General features: G+C 35.5%; 2 protein-coding genes across 2 annotated transcripts in view; one reads left to right on the top strand and one right to left on the bottom strand.

Moving 5' to 3' along the window:
* Positions 1-8,704, bottom strand: part of LOC139763864 (ES1 protein homolog, mitochondrial-like) — a 42,267-nt gene extending 33,563 nt beyond the window's left edge. The window contains exon 1 of the mRNA XM_071690215.1: positions 8,684-8,704. Within this exon, the coding sequence (XP_071546316.1) occupies positions 8,684-8,689 (6 nt within the window). The 5' untranslated portion in view covers positions 8,690-8,704. The remainder of the gene's footprint in view (positions 1-8,683) is intronic.
* A 405-nt stretch (positions 8,705-9,109) lies between these two features.
* Positions 9,110-18,095, top strand: Ubc7 (ubiquitin conjugating enzyme 7). Its single transcript, XM_071690209.1, has 5 exons — positions 9,110-9,449; positions 11,008-11,089; positions 11,690-11,808; positions 13,443-13,583; positions 16,251-18,095. Exons 1-5 carry the CDS (start codon positions 9,407-9,409, stop codon positions 16,367-16,369), a joined length of 504 nt encoding a protein of 167 aa, XP_071546310.1. The 5' UTR covers positions 9,110-9,406; the 3' UTR covers positions 16,370-18,095.
* The last annotated feature ends 13 nt before the right edge of the window (positions 18,096-18,108 follow it).

The following is an 18,108-nucleotide window of genomic DNA, read 5'->3' as shown; positions in this document are numbered from 1 at the left end:
CCGACACTGTGCTGGCCTGGACTGACTTATGTCAGTAACACTAACCACTAGACTACAAAGGCCCACATGTGTGTGTGTGTGATTACTAATTATGTATTAGAAGAGAGTTTTACACTCTTGTTGCTCCATTTCTTAACCTGTAACATGTGATTACTATTTGTGATTATTATTTGAGTGTGATAGGGAGAGTTTTACACTCATGGTGCCCTGTCTCTTTACTACATATCTGTGTGCCATGTCCTTACTCCTATGTGAGCATATATACACGCACACACACCCAAGCCTAAGCCAGGTACCCATTTAACAACCAGCCCTGAAGGAAGGATGAACACCTAAGTTAAGTGTAGGCCAATTGCTGCATCCAGGATTCAAACCCCTGTAGATCTGACTCCGAGTAGGCTTGTGGTGGCCATTAACACTAATCTCTACACATTAGTAGAGTGTATGTGTGTGTATATGGAGCCACATCCCTTGAAATATTTCTACTGAATTTTAAACTTCTGTATGCTGTATACAGTCACAATGTCATTACTTAGTTTTCCATACGCCTGCTATTATACAATAAAAGTTCTTTATATATTTTCTCACAAATTCTCATTCACTTTCATGTTATGGCCTTTAGTTATGCTATTTTTGCATCTTTTAAAGAACTGTGGCCTCCAGCCTCTCACTGTTACTCAGCTCTCATAGCTCTGGTACCATCTTCATTGTCTTCCATAAGACATTCTTTATAGCTTCTTTGTTTCTTTAAATTCTGTGGCCCAACTTGAGAAACATGTTCTAGTTTTGGCTTAAAATATGATGTAAACAGTTTGTTTAATATATTTGTACCCTTGTACTTGAATGCAATCCTAATATTTACCAGCAAACTGTTTATCTCCTTTACCATTCTGCAAAGATGGGATACTGGCAACAGGTTATGTACATGTCCACTAGTTCCCTTTCACAAACACATTCCTCCAGTGTATATCAAGATAGAAACTATTCATACTGAGGTACTCTTTGTCCTAGCTCAAGATGAATTTCATCAACTGTGTATCAGACCAACTTTGGAGATTTTCTATATATCAGACCAACTTTGTTGATTTCCTAGGTTTGCTGAAAGAGAATGATCAGTTCTTCAAAAGATGCAAGGATATAACAACTAGAGGCCATAACATAAAATTAAGCAAGAAACTTGTTAGAGAGGATATAAAGAAGTACAATAGTTTTATAGTATAAGGGAGGGGGCTGAATGGAATAAACTGAGTTAAAGAGACTGTGAATGTGGACAGTATATAGAGGCTCAATTTGTTGCTTGATAGAAAAGAGAAGGTTCAAGTGATGAATCATCATGAGTGCATTACTACCTCATTTTTTTTTTTCTTAGTTAGCTGAGATAGCATGGGCAGCAAGGGCCCTAATCAAGGCCGTTACACATGACAGCTGTAATTTCGATGCATTTCACATGACAGCTGGAGACTGAGTGTGAACGAATATGGCCTATTTTGTGAGTTTTTCTGGTGCTACCTTGCTGAAGCAGAGGGTAGCGATGCTCTTCATATCCTTTCATTTTTTAAACCAGTTGAATAATGTCAACAGTGAAGAGTTCTTCAAAAGATGCAGTTAAAAAATAACCAGAGGTCTTGATAGGAAATGAATCTAGAAACTTATTAAAAAAGTTGTATAAAAGAGTAGTGGATGAATGGAATAAACTAAGCATACAAAAGTTTAAAAGTAGAGAAAGTATAAGAGATGGGACCCCATGAGCATAAAACTCCCTCTCTATACTGTAAATAGGGAATCAGTAAAAGTATTTCATCCTAGATATCAAACGTACGTACATACATAAACACTCATGGCATGTGACGAAGAGAACAAGGTAGTGGGCAGTATAGGCCTCTTGCATTTGGTTTACTGGCTTGTAATAATCTGTTTGTCTTTCCATCTGTGAATGAGTAAGTTTATTGAAGTATAACAAAGTCTCCAATGTCCCCTCAAATTCCATATTATGATGTTAGCTATAACCAGCAAAATTTCACTTCTCAAAGCCTCCAGCTGCATTTCTTTTCATTACACCAAAACTCCTTCTCCCCTCTCCTATTGCTTCATTCTACTCCTATTGATACACTTGCATTTGGCTATCCTCTCTTCGCTGTACGTTTGTTTCGTATTTTATATTTCAAGTCATGTTTCCTGAATATTTTGTGCAGGATTTTGTTACACCAAGCTAATCTCATGAATGTGTTTTAAAATTTGCATGAGTACAGATGCCTTTACAAGTACAGATGCCTTTTTTGTATGTGAATCATCTGTACAAAGTGGTGGGTAGTATGTTTTCCCTAAAGTGGGAGTGAAAAAGAGGATACTTTGGTAGATCAGCATTTTTCCTGGAGCACATCCCCTGCACAAAGCTAGGAAAGGTGTATGCTTCTACTATCACTGGTACAGAATGCTTTTTGGATACTATTATAAGGGCAGAAATATGACACAAATACCTGAGGAAAGGTTGGGGCTTTACTACCTTGCGTTGAAACAAGAAGAACAATGGTCAATGGTGTATGCTTTGCCAATGTGTCATAAACAAACAACCACTTGGAAACTCTGAACTAACTTAGCAGTAATTCTGAATATGCTGAATTATGGACTTGGGGAGTTTTTGGTTTTTAGAAGTTTGGAGTTTTTAATCATGATCCTTACAAAAGACAGAAACCAAATATCAGATTCTTACCAATGGTATATATTATTTTTTATGTGCTGAAGTAAAGAGATCAATTGCAACCATAAAGAGCACAAAGACACAACTGGAGAGGACAGAGAGACTAATATAAGTGACATGTGAAATGTATTTTTGAAAATTTTGGTACTTTCCACAAGACCAAATACCACTTAAAATAAAATATGATTTATATTAAAGGTGCAAGCAAAGGTATGTACTCAGTTATTGTTATTATTAACCTTATTGTATGATACTGTTACTGTAATTATTATTTTTTACTTGTAGATTTAACATGCATTTGAAATGCTGATAGTAAACTTTCTTCCATCATATTTAACAAATGTTCAATAACTTTTTGGTCTGAGTCAGCATGTGAACAACAGCTACAGAAGAATATAAGTTATTCTGATTAATTGTAACTCCTGTGTAGAATATACATGACATTTCTTCTGATAAAGTGTTCGTCCACAGTTTTTGATTATGCAGGCAGCTCTACTTGTATAGATTTAATGACAGTTTAAGTTACTTAAAATTAAAGTAATGTAGTCAATTGTCTTCTCTTCCACAGAACATGAATTCCCTTCTTGATATTGTTAAGTGTTTGCATCACTGATTATGTACTAGCACTGTATGCAGATCAAGTGATAAACTCATAATTTGTTGATGATTTGTTGACATGGGAATTTGTAATGAATGAATTTTAACACCATAAGTAAGTGAAACATATTAAACAGCCGACCTTAGTTATGTTACGTTGAGATAGAGAGGTTTACTTCTGAAAACCAATTAAAATGCCATGTCTCTTTCAGCTCTCCTTGTCAGCTTCTGCTTATATTTAGGTTGACACTCAGAAATAACATCAAGAACCTTTGTTCTTGGTTTCATTGGATATTTTGGGAATGTAGGGTGAGTTTGGTAATTTGATTATCTCACAGGAAACTGAATTATTCTTTGTTACACAAATGACTGGTGATCTGCCATTCATTTATATATTGGGGCCTAAATTCATTATCATCCAATTTCAGTAATGCTAAGACAGTGCAATAATAATATATTTATAAGACAGAGTTTTGAAGAGCAGTTTGGCATATCATATATTTTTCATCATAGATTCAGTGACGAATGGTAGTCACTCATTAAACAGTCAATGATGAGTGATATTCAATGTTTAGAATTTTGTATTAATGATTCTCTTGATATGAATTCAATACTTATTCCAAGGGCCATCTAACATGTAATGGCTTTATTAATTTGTTATTAAGGTTGCATGATATGTAGAAATTAACTTTTGTTAAGAAATAGTGATAATTTCACAAGCTTTAAGATTTTGTGTTGTAAACCGTTTTTGTAAATGCTTTTACTTTTATGTTATGTACTGTACCATATATATATATATATATATATATATATATATATATATATATATATATATATATATATATATATATATGTTTGGGGTAGCACACGCCTCCCCCAAATGTACTTGAATGTACTGATGAAGAATATGTTCTGTAATTTGTTACAATCAGTATTTATCTGTATTGCTGCTTTATTAGTATATATAGATATATTTTCCTATAAGTTCCAATTCCTGGAGCCTTAAATATTTGGAAGCAAGATTTGTAAACTATACTGGATGGTACTTCAGTACTTTTTTTTACAGCTTTAATTCTAAGGGTCCTTTTCTTTGTACTTCAGTACTTTTTTTATAGCTTTAATTCTAAGGGTCCTTTTCTTTGATCATCACCTTAGTGTGGCCAGCCATTCATTATGTTATCAGATGATGGAAACATGAGCTGCAAGTGAGAAGGAGCTTACATATATGTAAAACTCACATTCATTGGAATACAGGACTATTAAGTCTTCCATACATTTTGCTCTTTAGGTATCTGGCTGTCAAACCATAGAGAGCAGAAAGGCATTGACAGTTTTAAGTGATTATGTTTGAAGGGAATGAATTTTTTGAAAAATTATATTTGCAGATCACATCTGGATTACGTAAATGGACTTAAGCTCAGGTTGAAATGTAAATGGAAGTGATACAAAATTCTCAGGAATGAAGTGGTTTTGAGCAGAACTCAGAAATTTATAAGATGTATTAGTGCAGTAAGTGTGTAATCTCTGTGGCACTTGCAAAATGTCTATGGTGTAACGTTAAGGAAATACTTGTAATGTCAATAATCTGGGAAAAAGATTTTGATTAATGTGTATGCACTGTTTAATACTTGAATTGTATATATTAAGACTATGAATGATATTTTTGATACTGTTGCATTGTGTTGATAAGCTTACGATAACATGCTTATTGATTATTAATATGTAAATCCTTTCTACCTCCTCTGACTGAAATGCTGTACAACTTATGTCTGTCACCAGTGGAGAATCGAATTTACAGTGTCATGCACAACTGCATGATCTTTTCTTTGCAGTGTAAGATGAAACAGGCCACACTTAAAACTTAATGCACAGTATCATTGCAAAATTCCTGCTCAAGCCCACAGCATTTGCTAAGAGAAAATAATTCACATCCATAATGAATGTAGTTTAGATGACTGTCTGGTACAGTCATGAATATTTGGTGCCATGTGTAAGCATTGTTGAGTAGAGTCTGACTGTCTGTTCTGTATGGAATAGACTCACATTCCATTCAACTCTGTAACTGGCATCATTATGTACATTGTTTTACATTTGTACAAAAGATATTGTACACTAGTTTTCATCCTAATATCCTCAGGCAATATTATTTTTTAGTGTAAAGCATGTTATTGTATCAATAAAGGAGAATGTTAAATATCTTTTTTGTGAAACCATACAAAAAATACAACTAAACCCACATACATTAAGGAAAATACTTTGTACAGTTTGTCTGAAACAGAAAATTATGGTTGGATATAACTTGCATGAGGATTCAGGCATTTGTTGGATGTTGAATAAAAATCTCTGCCTTGTGGCAGTGTTATAAACCTACTGTACTTAGAAGGAATTTGTTGCTTTCTTTCATTTCACATGATACAGGTAGTAATATTTTGAACATTTTAAAGGGAGAAGCTACTGGAGAAAACTGTTGCAGCCCTGCCAGATCTATAAATAAATAATCAACACCATTTAATGAATTTTTGTGTCCTATAATTGTTCATGTATTATATAATCTTACTAGTTGTGGATGTTACCACATATAGATTTATGAGTGTTCCCAGACTCTGTCTGCAAGTGGTGGTGCCATTAGCAGGACGTTGCCTGTGATGAGGCTATATCGTGATCTATGAATGGCAAGGAGTAAAGCATAATCAAGTACTTTTGAGCCCCAAAGGAGCCAACCTTACCTTCTTCTACGAGAAGCACAGCCTCAATGCCGCAGTATCCCCATTATGCCTAACTCCCATAAACAAAAAATTCTATCATATGCAGTAATTGCAACCAATGGATTCAAGTGAAGGTGTCTGCCCTTCCTTCATAAAAGACTATTTAGCACCCTGGACATGCAGCAGTCACTGAAATGCCACCACTTGCATCACAAACCCTAACACCAATGCCCCAACAAAAGCTGATATAAAACACGCAGCCAAATCCAGCAAAAACTAACATTATTACCTCTGAATATCAGACAGTAAACATCATCCAAATTCATATCAGTAGCATCAAAAACAAACACAAAGAACTACTTACCTACACTACAAACATACCATCCACATCTGTACGCACTAAATCCTTAAAAAAATAATATCAGGGCTACAGAATGGTATATGGACACTTTATTTTAAACATATATGTATAAGTGGACAAGTTTATAAGAACATGAGTCCAAGGGTTCTGCAAGTAAAGGTTGTGCTACTTGCAGTAGCAGGGAGACATGGACTCCTTTGGAGTGAGAAGTTCTTTCATGAGACTGCACTCCCAATGTTATGGCCTGGCCAAGAAGTGACTTTTCACTCGTTGTGTGACCACGAGCAAGTGGATTCTGGATTTCATTTATGTATAATTCTACTAGGAACTGTTTCTATGAAACATTATTACCCAGAACCTTTGTAAAGGCTGTGCTATAGACCCTTTCGGAGTGAGATTCTCGTGACGTATTTACAGGCCGCCCAAGGGTAAGTGCATAGGTTCAAATCCTGGTTGCGGCAGTCAGTCCACAGTCAACCCAGCTGTTCATCCACCCTAGGGGTTAGTCGGTGAAATGAGTACCTCGCTCAGGCAAGGCAGCAGGTTTGGATGGTATTGCAGTGGAATTTATTAAAAAAGGGGGTGACTGTATTGTTGACTGGTTGGTAAGGTTATTTAATGTATGTATGACTCATGGTGAGGTGCCTGAGGATTGGCGGAATGCGTGCATAGTGCCATTGTACAAAGGCAAAGGGGATAAGAGTGAGTGCTCAAATTACAGAGGTATAAGTTTGTTGAGTATTCCTGGTAAATTATATGGGAGGGTATTGATCGAGAGGGTGAAGGCATGTACAGAGCATCAGATTGGGGAAGAGCAGTGCGGTTTCAGAAGTGGTAGAGGATGTGTGGATCAGGTGTTTGCTTTGAAGAATGTATGTGAGAAATACTTAGAAAAGCAAATGGATTTGTATGTAGCATTTATGGATCTGGAGAAGGCATATGATAGAGTTGATAGAGATGCTCTGTGGAAGGTATTAAGAATATATGGTGTGGGAGGCAAGTTGTTAGAAGCAGTGAAAAGTTTTTATCGAGGATGTAAGGCATGTGTACGTGTAGGAAGAGAGGAAAGTGATTGGTTCTCAGTGAATGTAGGTTTGCGGCAGGGGTGTGTGATGTCTCCATGGTTGTTTAATTTGTTTATGGATGGGGTTGTAAGGGAGGTAAATGCAAGAGTCCTGGAAAGAGGGGCAAGTATGAAGTCTGTTGGGGATGAGAGAGCTTGGGAAGTGAGTCAGTTGTTGTTCGCTGATGATACAGCGCTGGTGGCTGATTCATGTGAGAAACTGCAGAAGCTGGTGACTGAGTTTGGTAAAGTGTGTGGAAGAAGAAAGTTGAGAGTAAATGTGAATAAGAGCAAGGTTATTAGGTACAGTAGGGGTGAGGGTCAAGTCAATTGGGAGGTGAGTTTGAATGGAGAAAAACTGGAGGAAGTGAAGTGTTTTAGATATCTGGGAGTGGATCTGTCAGCGGATGGAACCATGGAAGCGGAAGTGGATCATAGGGTGGGGGAGGGGGCGAAAATTTTGGGAGCCTTGAAAAATGTGTGGAAGTCGAGAACATTATCTCGGAAAGCGAAAATGGGTATGTTTGAGGGAATAGTGGTTCCAACAATGTTGTATGGTTGCGAGGCATGGGCTATGGATAGAGATGTGCGCAGGAGGATGGATGTGCTGGAAATGAGATGTTTGAGGACAATGTGTGGTGTGAGGTGGTTTGATCGAGTAAGTAACGTAAGGGTAAGAGAGATGTGTGGAAATAAAAAGAGCGTGGTTGAGAGAGCAGAAGAGGGTGTTTTGAAATGGTTTGGGCACATGGAGAGAATGAGTGAGGAAAGATTGACCAAGAGGATATATGTGTCGGAGGTGGAGGGAACGAGGAGAAGAGGGAGACCAAATTGGAGGTGGAAAGATGGAGTGAAAAAGATTTTGTGTGATCGGGGCCTGAACATGCAGGAGGGTGAAAGGAGGGCAAGGAATAGAGTGAATTGGAGTCATGTGGTATACAGGGGTTGACGTGCTGTCAGTGGATTGAATCAAGGCATGTGAAGCGTCTGGGGTAAACCATGGAAAGCTGTGTAGGTATGTATATTTGCGTGTGTGGACGTGTGTATGTACATGTGTATGTGGGGGGGGGGGTTGGGCCATTTCTTTCGTCTGTTTCCTTGCGCTACCTCGCAAACGCGGGAGACAGCGACAAAGTATAAAAAAAAAAAAAAAAAAAAAAAAAAAAAATATATATATATATATATATATATATATATATATATATATATATATATATATATATATATATATGAACAAGTACATATTCATACTTGCTTACCTCCATCCATTCCTGGCGCTACACCGCCCCACAGGAAACAGAATCACTTCCCCCTGCTTCAGCGAGGTAGTGCTAGGAAAACAGGCAAAAAGGTCACATTTATTCACTCTCAGTCTTTAGCTGTCATGTGTAATGCAACGAAACCACAGCTCCCTATCCACATCCATTTTTGGCGAGGCTCTACAGTGTATTAGGTATTAGAAGTGTCGTCGGATAACTTACATAGTAAAGTTAGAATCTGCAGTGAAAGACTATCATTACGATTTGTATGGGTTAAATCATGCATATAATGCGGAGTAAGTATCCTATTTCCATTGGAAGCGAATTACAACAATGGCTGCTAGTACTTTAATATTCGCTATCAATTGAGTGCGCTCTCAAAGATTGTGCATCAAAGTTGATGTCCAATGGAAATGTTTGCTAGAGGTTTATACTCCTCTACCGAAGACAACACAGTTTCCAACTTTCATCCGTATCTAGAAAACTAAAATTAGTGGTCTTTATGCTAATAAATACAAGCTCCTCATATCAGTAATACTAACTGATTACATTATTGAATGATAAACAATCTATGCTGCTTCGTGTCACTTTTTCTTGTAAAGTGGGGATCATTGTTGCAATATGTTTAGGAATGTGTACGGGATGTCTAGCTGACGCTACCTCCAGGCCCCAGCTGTTCTAAATGTAAACATCGTTCACCATCTGTCATCCGTATAGCATACAATGGCAGGCAGAGCCCTCAAACGGTTGATGACAGAATATAAACGTAAGTATATAACAAAGCGCATTTATATGTCTGGTATTAGAAATGGAAATATGTTCAAGACATCCCACGTTAGTTATCGCTAGAAGGCTTATTCCACATCATATCCTAATATCCTGACTTTATACGGTAAAAATTTAAACATGTAGTACATAATGCAGAATATATAGAAAATCACGGAATATAGCATTAAAGGTTCTCAAAACACACCGTAATTTCACCGTGATCGTTGTCAAGCAACAGTGCTAAACATACAAAAAAGAATGAAAAAATAGGTAACTTATCAGTTTAAGGACTTAGTGTTCTCGTTTTAAGATCTGTTTTATACTCTCATGGTTTAGTATTGATATAAGAATAAGAATAATAACCAAATAGTGAGGAGATTTATGAAGGAAAGGGAAAATATGGGGTTAAGTAATTGGTATTGTAGAGGGCTGGTGTAATTTGATATTGGAAAAAATAATGTATCCTTCATTACGGTACGCTGAAAATGAAATGTGCAGTGCGATGTCTAATTTTCTTTGTTTCTTTTGATTTTGTATCCAGTGAATGGTGCCTTAAGGTTCAAAAATAAACAAAGGAATAGAAAACATAACCGATTTCAGAAATTATAAAACATCTCCATAATTATATTTTGGTACTTTTCAAATACATCTAACACCTTTATATGTTGTTTTGTTCTCTAACACAGATTGAATGACAGTTCCCTTTTAAAGAATTGAAAATTCATTTGGATTTGGAGGCTGATTTTAGGAGAAGGAAAAGAATGCAATTATTTGTTATTGATTATTAATCATTCTGTATATTTCATTAGTTCCTTTGAAATGTCTGTGATTGACTACATGTCCTGTGGCATTTCACCTAGGAAAAAATGTGAAGATTGTGATTAGTTTTGATTGTATAATTCAAATAAGGTAATTTACCAGTATTTGATTAATATATATTGTACTGGTCAGGAAATGGATGCCTAATGGTTTAACTTGCTGAGACATGAAGTGTAGGTGCTGTACCAGTGGAAATTATACATTATGCCTATGGCTAAAAACATACGTCCACTTGGCACTTTGTTCAGATTCTATAGATCTGTATTTGGTTTGTTGACCGATTTTCGGCATCCCTTATACATTTTATTTGTTAGAGGGCTTCATAAATTGGTACCAATGAAATCCTTACACACTCTACAGTTGATAAAGTGATTTTGTTCACTGTTTCCCTTTGCTTTGAAGCCCTACCCACTGTGTGGATGCTTCATCTTGAGGGAGCATAAGGAGCTACAGGTGAAGATGCATTCCCTAATTTAACTCCGCAGAGTGCTTAAATTTCATTGATACCACTTTTATTGAGCTCCACCATAAAATAATGAATTGTGAATAACTTACATTGATAAAAGCTTAAAGGCTTCATTTACATTCAGATTTACAGTGAGTATAAACTTGCTTACTGTACTAGAAGTGTTCTTTGAATCCAACAATATATACCAGTGTTATATGTATTATTAGGTTTCATGCTGTGTTTTCCATATATCAGGAATTCGTTTAATGCACATATCTTGCCATTTCAGAATTGACATTAAACCCTCCAGAAGGCATCATTGCAGGACCAACAAATGAAGAAAACTTTTTCGAATGGGAAGCACTTATCATGTGAGTTATCTTTATAGCCATTTCTTACATCCCTGACATGATATTAGTAAAGCTTGTATTGAATAACATGGATTACAGAGTTTGATATTGAAATGATGATATTGTCAACACCCAAAGTTTTATAATAAAATCTCATAAGTGCTGAATTACTTTGATTTTGTAGACATAGTAATGAACTGTAACCAGGACTGCCTTGAAATCTATTTATGAGATTTTTAATCACTGGTTTGCCAGTTTCATATTCTTATGCTGTATTGATTTTTAATTTCATTTAAAGATTCAGTAGGATCTTTTTTTTATATTTAAAATATCCTTGTAGATGCACAGAATTTTTATTGTTTTTCACCCTTGAAAGTTCTCTCCTGTCTGCTGCTTATTTGTTACATGTTTTTGCAAACTACTTGGAAACAACGTTTTATATGTGATTAGAGACTTAGTGGTAGATGTATTGCTCCACATTTATCAGATTTTATTTTACTGGAAAGTGTGAGGAATTTAATTCTAATACCAATATTATAGCTGTTGCATTTTTACATAACCTCGGCACAGCAGATTCTAAGACTTTACTTTACAGCGATGTTCCATAACTGTTCTTTTTAGGGGTCCTGAAGGAACTTGTTTCGAATGTGGAGTCTTCCCTGCCAAGTTGATATTCCCTCCAGACTACCCTCTATCACCACCCAAGATGCAGTTCACATGTGAAATGTTTCACCCCAACAGTGAGTCTATTCAAATATCCTTTTAGATTTTTCAAATGGGAATAGGGCAATTGTAACACTGAATCATATGCTGATAATCCCGGAGATTTTTTTTGGCATTAGCTGGAGAGTTAAGACCATGATTAAACAGAGGTGGCATATTGCCCCAACACCTTTAAGATCTGTAAATTTAAGGTATTAATGAGGTCAGCTTTAATTCAGTCTTTTGCTTTAGTTCTGCCCATGAGAAACACATATTGAATTTCAGAATTCAATAGCTAGAAGTTTCAAGAGATTATAAATTTCTAATGACTGAAGAATTTTTTATTTTCATTGCACCTATTCACCTTTTCCTGCCTCAGCATGGCAGTGCTTCTTTCCTTCTTTTGTTCATCCTTTTAGAAAGTTAGTAAAGGAGGGAAGGATTTCTAAGCCCACACTCCTACTCTCTTCATTTCCCTCTGTGATGTGCAATAGATGATTGGGTAGTATTCTGTTTCTTATATCCTCAGGAAATATCAAAGTTGAAAATCAAAGTGAATAAACTTATGAATGAATGAAAAAGTTTTTGCATTGCTTCTAACCCTTAGGAACTTCCATGCAGTCTTAGACCCCTACAAATGGTTGTTATAATGGGACATACTTAGAATATAGTTTGCAAATGTAAGTATGGACAGTGTTGCTGGTGCAGTATCCTTTACTTTCGAATTAATGGAATAGAAAAGGAATGAAAGGAAACTGAAGCCATGCAGTCCAAGTGGTTGTATCAATACTGTCAGTTGATACACTGAGGAAATTGATAACGCACAGTCACTAACCCCTGTATACAGTTGCCAATAATTAATTCATCAGTATCTTTGGCAGTATAAATTTTGCTGGCTGCTGAGATATTTTTGGGATGATATATTAGTGTTAAGCAGGAAGGTTGGGGTGGCAGTATGGGAAACATGAAGAGGAAATATCACAAGGGTGAGTGATTATACTTCGGAACAATGTCTTTCTGTTGTATGACTAAACACAACAGGGGTTAGTTGTCAGAGCATCTGCTTACAGTGAGTTTGAGCCCAAAGGTCATTGGCACCCTAACCATCTGCAGCCATCAAATAAATGAGGGTTTAGAGAGCCTTAGTCTATAAGTGACAGCTATATAGGGATCTTTAAGAATCAGTAGTGCATGCAGTTCATGATGAATTTTCAAAGAAATAGAATAGATTTGAGGGATGAAAAAGAATTAATGACAGAAAAGTGCTTTATTATGAAGACTGAATGATTATGGACATGAGAGAGATGAATGTGAAGAAAATAACAAACAGTTTTTCATCGGGTTAAATTCAGTAGGTAAAGATGACTGAAAGTAAGCTAAAGTACAGAGAGGGGGATGCATGTGAAAAAGGTGTATTGACTGATAATTCTGCAGAAATAATGGTATTGTGTAAAAGAAGGATATATTTTAATTTTCTCTCACATTTGACTTGTTTCACCTTATTCAAAACCTCAGATTTTCCACTTCCATGCACTGTGGTGTACATGGTGTGAAGTGGTGTTAAGAATGGTACAGTTTTAGGAATTGTGTTGATATGCCTACTTACACACATACTTGATGATACAGACATATGATTATTGTCAGAAAATGATATTACTTGTGTTCTGATCAGTTTACTCAGATGGCCGCGTATGCATCTCCATCCTCCACGCACCAGGAGATGATCCAATGGGCTATGAAACCAGTGCTGAGAGATGGAGCCCAGTGCAGAGCGTGGAGAAAATATTACTTTCAGTAGTATCTATGCTGGCAGGTGAGGAGAATTTGATCTTTCATTAACATATATTTATTAGGTGAGGAAAAAGTTTGAGGTCGATGCTTGTGTTTCTTTCGTAGAATCCAGTCACAGAAAACTTCTCCAACACAGAATCCCCTCTGCTGACAGCATACTTATGAAGAACTAATCAGTCACATCTTTCAAAATTAGATTATGATCACCAGATTATCCCTGCTTTGTGTCCTAGTTTTTTTTGTCAAATTTTTTTACTTTCATATCTTATGTGAGTGTCATTGGCGCTTGGGATATTTTAGGGAATCATGAAACCAATTGAAGTGAGTTTTTGCATTTTTTCCCAAGAAGTTTGAAGTTTGTGTACTTATTGTCAGTGATTGGAAAGACAATAGCAGTTGGATCTCCTGTATATTTTTTTTTCGCAGGAAATTAAGAATTTTACTATTCTAATTTGTCATGATTAACTTCCTATCTGTTTGGGTAGGATCATGTTTTTTCACTCATACTTACCCTCGACCCATGTTTAGTGCATTAAAGTGAAGACATGAACTTCCATACTAGTCTTTATACTTTTTACTTTCAGTTTGCAGACCAAACTGATTCAAGGGAAACCAAAGTCACCATTCATGTGCCCACCTCTGTACACAAGAGATTCCACTCATTCTGATCTCAAATCATTCCTCCAACATCATCTGCACAATGTGTAACCCATCTCATGTATATCACTCCACTTGTACATCTCCATAACTAGATTATCATATATATATTCTTGAGCATGCTATCATCTTGCATAATTCTATTTCAGAACACTAAAAAAAATTTCATCTACACACTTTTTCAATGATTTCTTCAGATCTAAAAAAAAATTTCATCCACACACTTTTTCAGTGATTTCTTCAAACCACACATCCTTCTCACATATTCATTCTCTATCTGTTTCTTTAATTCCAATTGTACTTTTATGCTCCATGTGCCAGGCTGTTTAGAGGTATGTGTTTACTGATGAAAATATGTTAAAAGATACTGTTTTATCCTTGTGAACACTTAGAATGGATCATCTTGCATTCTTTATGGCATGATGATACTAAGAATTTCTTTGAATGTTACTCCAAAATGGTCGTCCCATACAGATAAAAGGATGAGGAGCTAGGGATTGTATTCATTCTTAGGCCTTTACCCATATTGACATAAGAATGTGGCAGTTATTTTACGAGCAACATGGTGATGTTCAATCCTAGTAGGTAGCTGATGGCACATTCTTGGTCCCTATTGTCATTTAATTTGCAAAAATATCTGTTCCTGGTATTCCAGCATAAAATGAACTCATGTCATGATAAATGCTATGTACTAAATGTAGGCAGTGGGATTCCTTTGTGTGCATTTAGCACTTGGATGTCAATGTAGAGGTGAATTTGGTAGCAGCAGCAGCTAGTCACAAGTTTTAAAGTTATGGTTCACATATTCCAGATCAGTTTGCAACGAAACAGATGTTCTCAGTTTCAGCTTGAATTGTTTGAGGTGTGTCCACCTGTCCTGTCCATATTTTATTCCACTGGTTTCAAAGACTAGATATACTTGGGTCAGACAGTGTTAAATGCTGTGATTCGATGGGTTAGTCGTCTGTGCTCCCCATACTGTTTAAAGTGAAAAAAATCCAAGGGACCTTCCGTTTGAAGTTATCACAGTTATTTCTAAGGATAGTATACATTAATCTATCACTGAGGCTTGGCTATATCACTTTCAGGAATTCCTTATATAAAAAAAATTTTCCTCTTAGGGAACTGATATACAGTAAGGTGCAGTGACCTGTTTATACAAAATTTAATGTTTTTGGTGCTGTTATGAAAGGCTGAATCCCATGCAAAGGGTGTTGAGTAGGTTTAGATATTTTGTTAAGTTTTGGTTTGGTATTAAAATGTTACATCGGGGATAAAGCAGTTTAGTGGAGAGTCTCAATACAATTTCAGGGAACTACTTACAGTCAACCAACCAGGGGATATACTGTATGAATATGGAAAACAATTCCATGATCAAAACCAGTGTCCTCAAATGTACTTAGTAAAACTATCAATGCTGACAAGAACCATGGTCTTGTCATAAACTTGAAGATATACTAACCTTATAATGTAATAACATAGCTGTTCATAAACTTGAAGATATGCTAACCTTGTAATAACATAGCTGTTTTGCTTACAATTTCTACCTTTGGTAGAAGCATAGCTATTTTATGCATTGTCTTGAAATTCAGGAGTAAAGAAATCAAGAAATCTAGTATAGGTAACTTGGACTAAGATTAAAGAAAGGCAGTGGATTATGTTTTTGTAAGGCCTAATAAGTGCTACTAATCCATTTAATTTAAGACATTCTAGAAGCATTTTGAGTAGAGAAATGTTGTTAATGGAGTCAGGTTTCACTTGAAGAAACAACTTACAATGTCAAAAATGAAAAAGTAATATTTTTAGGTGCGGAAGTCCTTGTTTCATGATAGTTATTTTATGTTCTGTAGTGTTTAATTAAAAGATCATAAGAGATGGATACTTGTTTTGTTTGCTACTATACATCCTATGGACAAGAAATATGAGTGTTTCATAGTGTGCAAATTTAAATCAGTTGTTCTGAATGTGTAATCTTGTGTCAGTTCATGTCACTGTAATTATAAATCATTTTCAAGTTATATTTTCATTTCAGAACCAAATGATGAGAGTAGTGCTAATGTTGATGCAGCAAAAATGTGGAGAGATGACAGAGAGCAATTCAACAAAATAGCTGAGAGACTGGTTCGCAAGACGTTGAATTTGCCATATTAGTTATCGATTTCAATGTGGGGTTAAGGGTTTTTTGTAGATATCCCAAATTCATAAACCTAGGTAGTATATATTACACACGAAAAGATTAGACTAAAAGGTAGTCTCATCTCACATTATGCTCAGTAGATTTTGAGCCTTTAAAAGGACACCTTTTGGATGCAAAAAAAATTTAATCTGTAATGTCTATTCCACTGTTTGACATAAGTAGACTGTAAAATACTTCCAAGGCAATGTACTGGAACTAAGTTTTTCATACCAAATTTAACTTTCAAAATTCTTTTGTGTGTATCAGACTACTATAATTACATTTTGTAATGTTATTGCAAGATAGTAAAACGTTTCTTTTTTATGTGGTATTGTGAATTGAAGTATAATCTAAATGGTGATACTCACACATTTTATATGCTCAATTGTAAATAGACATTCAGTGTATTTTTCACCTACAATATTAGTGCAGGAACATGAAAGTCACTTTGTTGAGAATTGTAATTTTTTACGAGTCATTGCAATTATGAATCTTGAGTTATAGATGATCTGTAACATAAAACATTACCAGATAATTGATTTAAAGCATTGACGATAGCTGGCTTCATGGGGTGATATCTTGATGATAGAAAGAGGGTTAAAATAAGGTTTAAGGTGAAAAATACATTACATGATTATGATAAGAATGAATCATGATTTGCAAATAAATTGTACTGCCAGTTTATCTATTATGTCAAAACTTTAAAATTTTAGGTGGTTTGAAGTGTTGAATAGGTGTGGAACCTTGTTTCATCAGTATTATGAGTATTATGTTAATATGTAGCATTCTCCTTTACCATCCTGAGCTTCCATAACAGTGTTCTTCAAGTTTTGCATAATACTTATAAAAACTTAAAACTTGGTCACTGCAGTAAGCTTACTCACACGTTTTAATTTCAAGGAGAGGTTCTCTAATAATGACATTAATTATTTTCATAACTACAATCTGTTTTGTTTCATCGTTACATGTCTTCCTTTCAGCCTAACTCCATTCCCTTATACACTGGGTGTATAGATACACAAAGCCTTACAAGTGGAAGCCAGCCAGCCTGGTGTCCAGTAAAGTACTAAAGTGCTGAGAAGTCTGGGGTCCAGGGAGAAGCCATAATGAAAGTACTTCAAAATACAAAAACTGGCAATTAAACACCCAACTGATCCAACAAAATCAAATTAACTCTAAATATATCCTTAACTTTGGGGTAGCATATTATATAAACTTGTTTATATCTTCGTGTATCTGTTTCACCCATATTAAAAATGGAGTTAGGTTTGTAGATTCATAATCTTTACATTATGTGGTATTCATATACCAAACACAGTTGGGAAGTTTTTGTAGAGGAATGAAAGGGATTGTTGTACTGAGGATGAGAGACAAAAATGAATGTACATATTTGTGTATCTTGGGAGAGGCATGTGAATATAAATGAGCAAAAGGGATTGACATGCAAATTATAGTATTTAATATGTAAAAGTAGTTCCATTTTCTGTAAGAAAGAAATATGTATATGACTAAAGTGGACATATTTTTGAATTGAAATTAAGCACTAAGGTCATTTAAACTTTTATGAAATATGTGGAGCAATTTTAAAATCTTACTGAATTCACTGAATTTTTGCAGTTAATTATTGTTGTGGTTGTTGCAAAAAATGTCAAAGCCACTTATACATACTAAAGACTTTTTGAAATAAATTATTGAGATACAGTACTGCATTATT

This window comes from Panulirus ornatus, chromosome 48, assembly GCF_036320965.1.
Source record: "Panulirus ornatus isolate Po-2019 chromosome 48, ASM3632096v1, whole genome shotgun sequence".
In the NCBI taxonomy this organism is placed as follows: Eukaryota; Metazoa; Arthropoda; class Malacostraca; order Decapoda; family Palinuridae; genus Panulirus; species Panulirus ornatus.
This window is presented reverse-complemented; position numbering and strand designations above follow the sequence as displayed.